Source organism: Ranitomeya imitator, chromosome 7, assembly GCF_032444005.1.
Source record: "Ranitomeya imitator isolate aRanImi1 chromosome 7, aRanImi1.pri, whole genome shotgun sequence".
Taxonomy (NCBI): Eukaryota; Metazoa; Chordata; class Amphibia; order Anura; family Dendrobatidae; genus Ranitomeya; species Ranitomeya imitator.
In genome coordinates, this window is record NC_091288.1 from 40,643,431 (window position 1) to 40,657,412 (window position 13,982).

The window sequence follows — 13,982 nt, forward strand, 5'->3', positions numbered from 1 at the left end:
CGCCGACCCATAATGGAAGAATTCAAGACTCTAGAGTCTTCATAGGCCCCAATATCTACAATTATAAACCTGTAGTGACTGTCAACTACGGCTAACAGAACTACAGAGAAAAACTGCTTATAATTGTAGAATTGGGAGCCCGAGTTCGGCAGTTTTACACCCTAATATGTTCCCCATCCAGGGCTTGTAAGGAAAATCACAAGTGTCCTTAAATCCATGGGTTATTTTCACCCAATCCTCCCTTTTGGGCTCCGGCACCACAAGTTCGTGTAGTTTTTCCCATATTTGAATTCATGTATCCCGCACTATGCCGGAAATAGTGGACCTCCCAATCAGAAATTCGAGATGGATTCCGGCATAAGACAATCCAGTTGACAGGAAGCTGAAAGCACACAACAACAAAAATATTAGCAATGTAAGAATGCTTGATAGAAAGCATAGTACAGCCAAGTAATATGAGGATATAAAAAGGCAGGATACCAGTGTACTTTCCAAAATCTACACTGGCTACTTACAGTTTACAATAACTACTTATTTGCATATGATTTTGGTTTAATTTAGTAATATAATTTAAATCAGCTGCTAGGAAATACAAAATAAAAAAAAAACATCATCAACATACATATGAGAGGATGGTGAATACATACCGTAAGGTAAGGAGAAGACGCTCCTCTGCGGATATGCATTTCCGCATCCTGGTATCCTGATACGTTATTCCTGGACGTACTGTCTCCAACAAGATGTCAAAGATGGGTATTGTCATGCGAGAGTACTGAAAGAATTTGTCCGGATGTGTCCGCAGAGCTGAATACAGCCTGTGAAAATGCCCTTTAGTGAGGCGTTGCCGCAAAAGTGGATGCACCCACATTCTTCTGCTCCTTCGCGGATCCACTATCACGGGGTATGACTGGCCAAAGCGGCCTGACAACACCCAGTTAAATAACACCCGCTGAGTTGGGATGAAATGCAGGAGGTCACATGTTGCCAAAGTACCACCAAAACACCAACACAAGCACAGCAACAAAATGGCCATGTGGGAGGGCTTCACCTGTTGTAGAGGCAATAAATAGGGTTGCTGATGATGATTTAAATTAATTTCCAGCCTCAAAACAGTTCAATGTCCATTTTGTAAGGTTGCGTGAAAAAAAACGCATTACGGATGTCATACGGATTACATACGGAGGATGACATGCGTAAAATACGCAGCCACACCCTGCCTACGGATGACATACGGATCACTGTTTTGGGATCATTTCTGCATATTACGCTTGTAAAAAACGGACCGTATTTCCCTACGCTGAGTGTGACCCCGACCTAACAGTGTGTACATTACACACCGCTAAGATTCGGCAAGCTGCAGGAGTTGCAGAAAATGTCATCAGGGGTGGAAAACCCCTTTAACTACCATGAATATAATAATACAAAATATGTATGTTGCCCATGGAGACATAAAAACACATAAAAAAAAGCCCTTAAAGGGAACCTTTCACCTGATACATGTAGACCAAACCGCAGGGAGCATGAAACAGAGCGTGGCGGCACCAATGGGCCTAGGAGCTTCACGCTATGTCTCTGCGGTCTGCACTGATGATAGATGCCCTACTAAATGTTTCCTTCATTGATCTGTAAGATACATCTCTACCTTGTCTAACAGCAATAAATATCCTTACACTGGTGACACCCACTGACATATAGAGTAAAAAGGAACTTAGAAAAATAAAACTTGACAATTTTACAATTTATGGCTCAATGGAAAATCCAACGATCTTTGATGAATATATTTCTGAATATTTTCCATACAGGTAATTTGTGAAATATTCCTGAAGACTGCTTTAGGCATTTCATGGTTCCAAAACTTTTGAAGAAAAGTTGTGTCACACCTTAAAATGTACAGACCCTCCTCATACGTGTATTTGCATAGCCCCCCAATGTTAACAATATTTCAGCTTTTTCTGACAAGTACACGAGTCGTCCAGCCCACACCTATAAGACTAAATTAAGAGAAGTTTTCTGTGCAGACCTAAGAGAGGAGGATTAGCAATAACATGGGGAAGAAACCCTGTGGCTATTAACATCTGCAGCCCGGCTCCTTCCCTACAGCCCCTGATCTCATCACACATCGCTTCATCCACAGGTAAAACCTTTCATCCGGGATTTAGTAATCATGGCGTTTTACCATTTTCTGCTGTTCCTTGGCTATAGCCACGTACTGAAATCTATTGCGTTTAAGGCTTATTTTGGCAAAAAAAAAATTGGCTACTTTTACTTACAAATTGCCTCAAATAATAAAATAAATAATAAAATAAAAAATAAATAGATTCTTTAACTTACATGCATACTGTACCATTTTGGGAATAAGTATGTCATTAATTATGTAACTATAAAAAAGGGAGAAAAGAAAACATAACCTGTCTAACATGAAATACTACTACTACTACCAATAATAATAATAATAATAATAATAATAATAATAGCTCACAGGGGACAAAACATATCCTGCCTAACATAATAAAAATAATAATAATAATAATAATAATAATAAATTAATAATAATAATAATATTTTATGTTGGGCTGTTATGTTCTTCCCTTGTGAGCTATTATTATTATTGTTATTATTATTATTATTATTATTATTATTATTTTATGTTAGGCAGGTTATGTTTTTTCCTGTGAGATATTATTATTATTATTATTATTAGCTGTTAGTGCTGGCTAAATAGCTTGTCCAATCATTAGATATTGTTTAACTCTGCTAAATGTTGCAAAAATATACAGTACATTTTTTAATTGCTGTGTATATATATATATATATATATATATATATATATATATATATATATATACATTACTTTTTTTTTATAAATGTACCTTCATGTAGATATTGCTGCCACTTATCTGTTATGACGCCCTCTGCCACTTATAATGTGCTGGTTATTTTGGGCTGGTCTGCACAATAGTAAAAATCACTCCACTGGACATGTACCGGAGGATCTGGGTGGTCTGACTGGGCTACTGAGCATGTGAGACCATCCAGCACTGGACACATTAGGTGGACATTCTGAGAAGGAATCAATCGAACACCAGGGGCCGATATAGTGAGTAGATAATCACAATATTTCTATATAAAATCAAAAACAATAATTATTCCATTAGAAAATTTGTTACATTTTGATTCATATTAAAGACCATCCTCATCATCGCCATCAAACAGAACATTCCAGCAGTTCCATTACTTTGCACATGCAATGTTCACTCTATGTATTGTTCAGATTTAATGCAATAAAGACATAATCTGGTGGAGGTACGTGAGTACAGAAATCTGAGATGGAAAGACAAGGGTCTGCTCTTAGTTCACAGTCACTGCAGTCCATCAGCTGTGCTCAATATTGCCGTGTTAGCTTTAGTTGGTTGAGTTGCAATACCAAATGCTGCCTATGGGCAAGAGGGGGCGCTGTTTCTGAGAAAAGAAATACACCTTTGATTTTTGTCTCATGCAAACCATTTAAATGAATAGTTAAGCAATGATTACTTTGGAATATGTATTTTGATATCCCATAATTGGTTCACATCTCATCTTCTCTCCAAATTATCATTCTCTAAGCTTCTCCCAATTATAAGCTCCAAGTTCAAAGTCCTAAAAGAGCAGTCTAAGTATTAATTAATCTAATTATTGCCTCATTCTAAAGACATTTATGTCAGGCAGAATATGTGTCTGGAAACCAAATTCTTACAATTAACAATAATAACAATTATGGCCCTGTGCACACCTGGCAGATTTGTTGCGTTTTTGTCGCTTTTCTTCTGCACAGATTTGTCAGCAAAGTGAATGAGTATCCTGAAGCCTCGTGCACGTGTTGCTTGTTTTTGATTTCCAGATTTGATGCAGGTATAAATCCACAGCTTGTCAATTCTTTCAGCACTTCACCAATACTAATGAGTGGGGAAAAATAAGCAACAAAAACACATGTAAAAAATGCATCAAAATGCAACATGAGCACATCTATTTTACTCTACGCTTTTCCTGCCAAGAGAGGCAGAAATGGTGCAGAAATTAACTCCTTTACGAGTGCACATACCCTTATACATCCACATCGGTGCACGCTTAAAGGCTCTTTTGCAAAATATTATAGGGCAAACAATTACTGATACGATTATTGGTTCCCGTGTACTTTGCATACCGTTTGCAGCATACCCCGTGTTTCCTAGGATGGATGTGCTACTGGAAATTATATTTTGTAGGTCCCATAAAAGTTGCAGTCAGCCATTGAGCTCATTCATTAGTTGTCCAGTACCATATTTACATGGGCCAATTTTTTTTATTTTATTCCCACTGCACCCGATTATGCCCTTTTCTTTTGTTTCAATCCGCCAATTGGTTCAAGCAATACGGATCCATTAATTTAGTGCAAATTCTCTTTACAATGAGGCATAGCGACTAGCTTACAGAATTCTATTGGGGCATGTTTTTAGGATGCTCTACATAATTACCCTGTGAGCCCCACCCATTTAGTAAAGGCCAGGAAGAGTAGGAATAAATGAGTAAGCGGATTTAAGAAAAAAGAGGACTCAGAGGAGCACATAAATTAAGAGCAAAAACTGTTCACTTTTGACCTGCTGACAAAACCTCTTTGAAAAAGACTTACGGTACTTTGCTAACTTTAGGAATGATAGACACCATGGCAAGCTTTTAGTCACTGCCAAGTACTCGATAGTTACAATGAAGGAATAATAACTTCTATAGAGCACTTGTCACTCAGTGCCTTAGGACTGTGTGCGTTACCAGGTCCCTAGAACTAAGGGGGCCCAAGTCTATCCCTGTCCCCCGGATTATTCCTGAAGGTGGAGGCGCCAGGTTCATGTGCCTTGTTATGCTCTTATATCGACCCTTATCTGCCCCCTCCACCACCCAGAGTGTCGGAAAGCCAAAGTGTATGGGAATACATTAACCAGACAAACAAGGGAAGATGGACTGGGATAAATGAAAATAACAATCATACAAAATACACTCACCAAAAAACAGAGTGGGGCGCTATAGGAAGGAGAAACAAAATAGGAGAATATGAGGATGTATACACAGACAAAACTACAAGCAACAATCTCCTTAACAACTCTCCAAACGCCAACTCCAACCACAAACTACTACTCCAACTCCAAACCAGGCAGTAAGAACTAACACTGGCAATTCCTAAGTGCCGGTGTTGAGAATGTATAGCAGAGGGGAGTGGCCAACACTGAACAATCCAGGTAGGAAGCTTCAACTGACCAGATTAACTCTTGCACTGCCAGCAAGGAAAAAAAACTGCACTGTTTAATAAAATGGTGAATTACTTCTAACCAGTGCAGGAGTTCATGAAACCAGAAGCCACAATCTTATGCCCCCTCTCTGTCGCTGTATCACCGTGACAATACTCTAATACAGAGCACTCATCAACACAATTAGGAGGTGTCTCTTGTTATAATGTACCTGAAGAAGGAGTCAACACTATTCCAAAGTGCGTTGTATGAATAAAGAACGTTTTGACACACATCCAGCTTGTGACTTTTTGACAGAACCTGCAGATTACCGATACTGTTTCTTCTCAGTTGTAAAAGTGGGACATGTTGCAAAAAGGCAGAACTGTAATTGGGCCAATTATTCTCATTATTATGTTGGTATAACTTTTTCCTTTCCAGAAAACCGAGCGTAGAGGGAGCACAGGTTTTTATTAGGGATTAGGGAGTTGTCACTCTGCTTTCTTAGACACCTCAATCGCACATCTATCTAGTTATACATCGATACTTTCTTTGCTAATTTATTACAATGCAACCATTAAGACGCACCGTCCAGAACAGGGACATAGCCAAGGGGATAGCTGGCAGGGCATGTATCCTTGGTCACAAGACACTTTTTCTAGGTCAGAGTTTTAAGATACAGGATAATGGACATAGAGGCTAATTTTTGCCGTCGGGTGGAGTAAAGTTTAGTTAGGTCATCTTATGGAATGGGGTAACAAAGCCTATGGAATCTGTAATGGTGCTTCTTCGAGACGTTAACCAGTTCTCCCAGAGACATTGCGTAGTGGACAGCACAAGGATACATTTATTTTAGGTAATAAAGACTTAAAGAAATGATAGCGAGGAAGTTGCAAGATTACCATCTATTTTTATAACTTTTCCTTTTGATCATTCTTACAATTATTACAATACATATTTTATATAAACATCAATCACTATATTTTATTACTAGACATATCTTGATATGACACTATGTAATCATGATTACATAAAATATGATAGTTCTATAAGATGGAAGGCAACACAGGTTTAAACAAGACGATTGAAACGGTTTCGAACATTTTTGCAATTTTTATGACCGCCAGCTTTGAGAAATTCTTAGCAAAACCACGGACTTGCCCCTGAGACATGTGAACTGAAGCTCTAGCTCTAGGGCTGATATATGAAGCTTAATCTGGGAATATATTTCTTTTTATCGCATGCTTCTAAAATATGTGTATCATTGCATTACTAATCGGCTATGTGGCAGATTCCAGACACAAGTATGTCCTGAATATCTGGAGGCATTCTTAGAAAGAAGTCCAGAATACCTGTGATAGCCTTAAAGTTTAATAAACTAGTAATAAGTTTTCATTGTGCCCAAACCAAGGGCACAATGAATCGGACACTGGCTCTATAATTTTACGCAAGTTTGTTTTACCGTATGGCATTTCAAAGGTAACATTTCGTTAAAAGCCGGCTGTGGACCATGGTTCAGGTGACAAGTTCAGTAACTCAATCCATGGTTGCTTCTCCCTGCCATACCCCTGAGTGACATGTCTCTCCCTATGTGTGTATACGTAATTTGTAATGCATACCTAGCTGAAACAATGGAGTCAGTATCTGATACATGCCGCTTGTGGTTTGGTCAGCATAAATCAGCTGTCAGGTTCTTTTTAAAGTGTTATTCCCCAAAAATCCAACTGGTAATGTTTCTCCTTGTGGAGAGTGACATGTCAAACCTGACATACCGAGGTGAGGAGACTTTTTTAAGCCACAATGCTCCTCTGGGAAATATGCAAATTTTCTTTTCAGAGAGGAAGAGGACTAGAACTCTAGTGCTGCCTAAAGGAAGTAGCAATGCTAAAAGTACTTCCTATAGGTGGAACTAGAGTTCTAGTCCTCTTCCTCTCTGAAGGGACAATTTGCATAGTCCCCCCAAAATAAGATATCTTTTATGACAAACATAGGGAATAACTTGCTGTTTACTGGTGGTCCAAACACCGAGACCCCCCCAGAGATCCTGAGATTGAGGTTCCTGAATCACCAAGAAATGGCTCTAAGGCCCTATATTGAATGGAGCAGAGGCGTGCATGCTTTTATATGAATATGGGAATGCCAGAGAAAGTGGAGCGCTGTACTCAGCTATTTCTGGCAGTTCCATTAAGAATGCATAGGGACTAGTGATGAGCGAATATACTCGTTGTTCAGGTTTTCCGGAGCACGCTTGATTGACCGCCGAGTATTTGTTAGTGTTCGAAGATTAAGTTTTCATCACGGCAGCTAAATGATTTACAGCTATTAGCCAGCTTGATTACATGTTGGGATTCCCTGGCAACCAGGCAACCCCCACATGTACTTAGCCTGGCTAATAGCTGTAAATCATTCAGCTGCGGTGATGAAAACTTAATCTCCGAACACTAACAAATACTCGGAGGTCAATCGAGCGTGCTCGGGAAAACCCGAGCAACGAGTATATTCGCTCATCACTAATAGGGACAGATACATGGGACCCCGATTGTCAGACCCCTAGCAATCAGCAAGTTATAGCTATCCTATAGAGGACTTTTTTTTGGGGGGGAATGACCCTTTAACAGGGAGATTACAATTAAACAAAGTTAAACAAATAAAAGAAATATAAATCTGCCTTTAAATTTATTTGTACAACCAGCTGGATGTACTTTCAAACAGCTAATACTGATGTAGGTTCCTCACTGTGGTCATAGATTTAATACAGATATCAAAAAAACTGACCGTCACATCCAAACATAAATCAGGTCTGAACAGGTGCTTACCTAGAGTCGCCAACTCCTATGAATCAAATAGATAAGGTACCATTCTGTAGTGCTATAGCATGCAAACATAAAATATGAAAATTGAATTGCATTACATCTCTCTGGGAACCTAATGTGAATCCTTTCTTGGACTGAAGTCTATATCTCTGTGGAGGGGTAGAATCCTGCTGCAATTAAAAACACCTGAGGCTAAGAGGCGGAGTGCTCAGTCAAAAGGCTAATACATACAAATATCAAAAAACTGCCCGTCACATCCAAACATAAATCTGGTCTGAACAGGTGCTTACCTAGAGTCACAAACTCATATATATATATATGGTCAGAGAGCCGCGGTTCCCACGCTGTCAAAAGACAGTGTGAGCGCTCAGCTGTGATCGGAGGTATAAAGTTTACCTCCGGTCACTGGTGTCAGCAGATGGGACTACAGTTCCCATCACCAGACACCTGCTGCCGCTAATAACAGCAAGAGCAGAAGGGTGATGGGAGTATTCATTAGCCAGCTTCTCCGTTGTAAGTAAATAATTTAAAAAAAACCCGGTGTGAGTTCCCCTGCATTTTTTATAACAAGCTAGGCAAAACTCACAGCTGGGGGCTGCAACCCTCAGCTGTCAGCTTCAACAAGGCTGGTTATCAAGAATAGAGGGTTCCCCATGCCGTATTTTTTAATTATTTAAATAAATAATTTAAAAAAAATTATGGGTCACCCCCATTTTTGACAACCAGCCTTGCTAAAGCAGACAGCTGGGTGGTGGTATTATCAGGTTGGGAATGGGCCATGGATATTGCCCCCCCAGCCTAAAAATAGCTGCCTGCAGATGCCCAGAAAAGGCATATCTATTAGATGCGCCAATTCTGGCGCTTTGCCGTGCTCTTTCCACTTGCCTTGAAGTGGTGGCAAGTGGGGTTCATATTTGTGGGGTTGATATCACCGTGTATTGTCAGGTGACATCAAGCCCACGGCTAAGTAATGGAGAGGCGTCGATAAGACACTTTTCCATTACTAATCCTATAGTTGTATGGTCAATAAAGACACAGCAAGAATAAAGTACTTTATTAGAAATAAAACAAAACACACTTTTACTTTTTTATTTAAAAATAACAAACACAGTTATACTCACCAAACGCCTATTCCACCGAAGTCCTCGTCTCCTGTAGAAAACAAAAATTAAAAAAACAACAATTTTCCTCACCTCTCCATAATTCTGTCCCACGCTGTAATCCATGTCTGGGGGAAAAAAAGTTTTCAACCTGGACGGTGCCAAGATGCAACCATCCAGGCTGAGAACCAGTGCAGACTCAGGGACCGGCAGTGACGTCATCGAGGTTACCTCGGGTAACTGTGGCTGCGTTCCCAACCGGGCTGAACTGCTGTGACCTTGGTGAGATGCCCGCTAGCACCGTGAGAAAAAATTTAATTGCAGCATTTTTGCCAACACTTGCCTAAAACCTTTACGCAATACTGTGCTTTAGTGCCTGAGTTTTTATTATCAATGACAAAGGCATGGAAAACTCTTGATTACGATATGTGTACTTTGCTGTAAAATTTGCTGACAAATGATACGTGTAAAACCGAACTTTATAACGGTGTATACATTGTGCACTAGAAAAATGTAAGAATATTCTAAATGTATCAGCACCACCTAATGGCTGAAATGCATAGAAGCGCACACCTGGTCAATAGAATTTTTTTTTTGGCTTCTAGCCATGTTATGTCAGTACAGGAAGCCACGAATATAGATGTTACATCATTATTTCTAAATGAGGCTGATTTAAAAAAAAAAAAAAAAATGATAAATTGGGGTACTGGAATACTAAAACTTCACAAACAATGAAAATGTTTAATTTCCCTGTCTAATTAATAAATAGTTTTAGCATTTTTCAAAATTATTTTTCTAGAAGTTATGGATTGTTCTTGAATTAATTCATCAATCATTTTTCTTCTCAGAACAATCATGTTTCCTCAAGTTTGGTGGTTCTTGTTCTTATTACATGCCATTTCCCAGACGTCTGTGGCCCAGAATTATTTTGAAGAGAGGAAACTTGGAAGATTAAAGCCTAAAGCATTAATATCCGGCCCTGTGGATAAGGTGACCAACCTCAGTGAACAAGGTAAAAATGAACTAAGAAATAAACAATTGTAAAAGTAACTTTAGCAGGAAGTTTATATATCGGTTTCCTAAAACTTCATTTTCAGTAAAACATTTGTAAATTGAGTGGAACTGCTGCTTTGCATAGAATACTCTTGAATAACTCTTATTTATTTGTACATTATGTTCTCTCCAAGGTTTCCCCTATAAATGAGAGCCTTCTTCGAAATTTATCACACATCTAACCTGTGGTGAGGCTTAAAGGGTGATTCCCATCTTTAGGAATTATCATCTATCCTTAGTATAGGTGATAACTTGTATATCGGTAGGTGTCGGACTGCATGGCCAAGTACCAATGCCTAGAATGGGGTTCTGCAAATCCCTGTTAATAAAAAAATAGCTGGCATGCATACTACTCTCCATTTATTCTATATGGGCCTGCCAGAAAAAGCATTTCCTTGGATTAGTGCAATAAAGATTGAAATGAGCAGTGGCTCGCACGTGCGGCTGCTTCTCTATTCAGAAGGGGCAATATAAAGGTACTGTTACACTAAACGACTTACCAACGATCACGACCAGCGATACGACCTGCCCGTGATCGTTGGTAAGTCGTTGTGTGGTCGCTGGGGAGCTGCCACACAGACAGCTCTCTCCAGCGACCAACGATCAGGGGAAAGACTTCGGCATCGTTGAAACTGTCTTCAACGATGCCGAAGTCCCCGGGTAACCAGGGTAAACATCGGGTTACTAAGCGCAGGGCCGCGCTTAGTAACCCAATATTTACCCTGGTTACCATTGTAAAAGTAAAAAAAAAAAACAGTACATACTCACATTCCGATGTCTGTCACGTCCCCCGGCGTCAGCTTCCCGCACTGACTGTGTCAGCGCCGGCCGTAAAGCAGAGCACAGCGGTGACGTCACCGCTGTGCTCTGCTTTACGGCCGTTGCTGACAGTCAGTGCAGGGAAGCTGACGGCGGGGGACGTGACAGACATCGGAATGTGAGTATGTACTTTTTTTTTTTTTTTTTACTTTTACAGTGGTAACCAGGGTAAACATTGGGTTACTAAGCGCGACCCTGCGCTTAGTAACCCGATGTTTACCCTGGTTACAAGTGAACACATCGCTGGATCGGCGTCACACATGCCGATCTAGTGATGACAGCGGGTGATCAGCGACCAAAAAAGGTCCCGATCATTCCCCACCGATCAACGATCTCCCAGCAGGGGCCTGATCGTTGGTCGCTGTCACACATAACGATTTCGTTAACGATATCGTTGCTACATCACAAAAAGTGTGACGTTGCAACGATATCGTTAACGAAATCGTTATGTGTGAAGGTACCTTAAGAGTCTCATTCTCAGGATCTCAGTCCAGCGATCAGCAAGTTATCACCCATCCTATAACAGCTAAGACTTTAAACTAATCCACAGTACATGTCATTGTTATGAGCTCACCTTGTGTGATGGATCCTCTAAGCCATAGGTCAGGGGGAGCAGCACGGTCAGAGGCATTGGTGCAGCAGAGCAAACTTGCCAGATGACAACTGGATAAGCGAGAACTAGGACAGCAGGCATGCAGGACTGCAGACAGACTAGCAGAACAGAAAGCACCAGATAAAGCAGAGCCAGGTGTGAGGATATACAGTACATGGCAGCAGCACATGTATAAGCAATCTGGTAACTTGCTTGCAGAGATACAGTTACACACAGAAATAATTTATGTATAGGCAATCTGGTAACTTGCTTGCAGAGATACAGTTGCACACAGTAGTAATTGATGTATAAGTAATCTGGTAACTTGCTGGCAGAAATTCAGTTGCACACAGGAAAATTGTTGCATAGGCAATTTGGTGACTTGCTTGCAGAGATACAGTTACACACAGAAGTAATTGATGTATAGGCAATCTGGTAACTTGCTTGCAGAGATGTAGCTAGATACCTTACTTGCATAGACCAAGATATGAACAGCACTTGTATTAGCAGATATGAGTTCATTATCTGAAAGTTTGTAGCATCAGTTGAAAAGGCAACAGCACCAGGATTCACAGGACTGAGGTAGAAAGTATTTGAAGATTGCAGTCATTTGCTGAAGAAGTGAGTAGATACTTGGATGGAGCTTAGAGAAGTGGATGATGAGGCAGACTTGTGTAATAAATGTGGTAGCTAAAAGCAATGCTTCCTGAACACAGGCACACACGGGTGCCTAAGCTGGTCTTTAAAGGCCCTGGGAGATACTTGCAGAGTTACCCAAGGAACCCAGCATGGAGTAGTACAGATGGAGTTGGCGTTAGGAGAAGAGTGCAAGGCCCGGCGCTTAATCCGAGACAGGTGAATAATAGTCATAAATGTTTGATCGATGTAAAGCCATCTCTGAGAACTTTAAACTATACAGATCAGTACCCCATATCATTCCGCAGGGAGTGGAAACGTAACCATTCACTTCCAATGGAATTCTGAAAATTGCAGATTACGCATTCTGTAGCTGCCCTATCATCATCTAAGTACATGCTTTGTGATTTCAGACGAAGACTGCCTTCTGGAAATGGCTTTCCTTCTGGACAGTTCAGAAAGCGCTAAGGAGTATAATCACAACCAGGAGAAAAGATTTGTTTTACAAATGGTGGACAAGCTAAAGGGCATTCAGCTGGAATCCAAGAGGCCGTTCAGCTGGAGGATGGCATTACTACAGTACAGCAGCACAGTGCTCATAGAACAGACATTCAGAGACTGGAAGGGACCGGACAACTTTAAAGCTCGGATCTCACCCATTGCATATATCGGCCATGGTACATTCACCTCCTACGCCATCACAAACTTAACCCAGCTGTATATGAATGAAGGCACGCACAAAAGTCAGAAGGTGGCCATACTTCTCACTGATGGGGTAGACCATCCCAGAAATCCTGATATATTTGCTGCTACTGCCAATGCCAAAAACCATGATATTAAGCTTTTCACTGTTGGAATGACATCTGTGGCCAAAGAGGCAGCAAATGCTGCAAAACTCCGTCTCCTGGCTAGTGTGCCTGCCACCAGATTCGTCTTCCATTTGCAAGAAACTGAAATGGTGGATAAAATCCTCAAGGAAGTGGTAAGTAACAACCTCACTGTCATGTATTGATATAAACCTAAAATTACCCAAAAATACAATTTATTCTAGTATATGGTGGAAGCACCCATCACACAAAAAACTGTAACTTATTGAATATTACATTAGTCAATTGCTCCATGGCACAAACTATAATCAGAGATTGATCTTAGTGTGATCTGATTCTTTTGGATGAGGAAAAGATGGAGAAAACAAATTCTTCCATCTTCTCCATGCTATGAGGCATCCGAACGCAGTGCGATGTTTTCTGTTATGACCTGGTGGTAAGGACAATAATGGACCTGGTGGTTAAGAGCACACGGAATGACCTGATAGTTACTAATAATATAGGACGAGCTCTGAGACGTGGGAACTCTGCTGACCGCAATCCCTAATCCTATCACACACACTAGAAATAGCCGTGGATTGCTCCTAATGCTCCCTATGCAACTCGACACAGCCTAAGAAACTAGCTAGCCCTAGAGATAGAAAAATAAAGCCTACCTTGCCTCAGAGAAATTCCCCAAAGGAAAAGGCAGCCCCCCACATATAATGACTGTGAGTAAAGATGAAATACAAACACAGAGATGAAATAGATTTAGCAAAGTGAGGCCCGACTTACTGAACAGACAGAGGATAGGAAAGGTAACTTTGCGGTCAGCACAAAAAACTACAAAAAGACCACGCAGAGGGCGCAAAAAGACCCTCCGCACCGACTCACGGTGCGGAGGCGCTCCCTCTGCGTCCCAGAGCTTC

At 40.6% G+C, this 13,982-nt stretch overlaps 1 protein-coding gene across 1 annotated transcript in view; it reads left to right on the plus strand.

Annotated features, from left to right (window-relative positions):
- The first annotated feature begins 1,985 nt into the window (after nucleotides 1-1,985).
- COL28A1 (collagen type XXVIII alpha 1 chain) overlaps nucleotides 1,986-13,982 on the plus strand; it is a 59,276-nt gene continuing 47,279 nt past the window's right edge. The window contains exons 1-3 of the mRNA XM_069733091.1: nucleotides 1,986-2,134; nucleotides 9,996-10,159; nucleotides 12,661-13,229. Of these exons, the coding sequence (XP_069589192.1) occupies nucleotides 10,003-10,159; nucleotides 12,661-13,229 (726 nt within the window). The 5' untranslated portion in view covers nucleotides 1,986-2,134; nucleotides 9,996-10,002. The remainder of the gene's footprint in view (nucleotides 2,135-9,995; nucleotides 10,160-12,660; nucleotides 13,230-13,982) is intronic.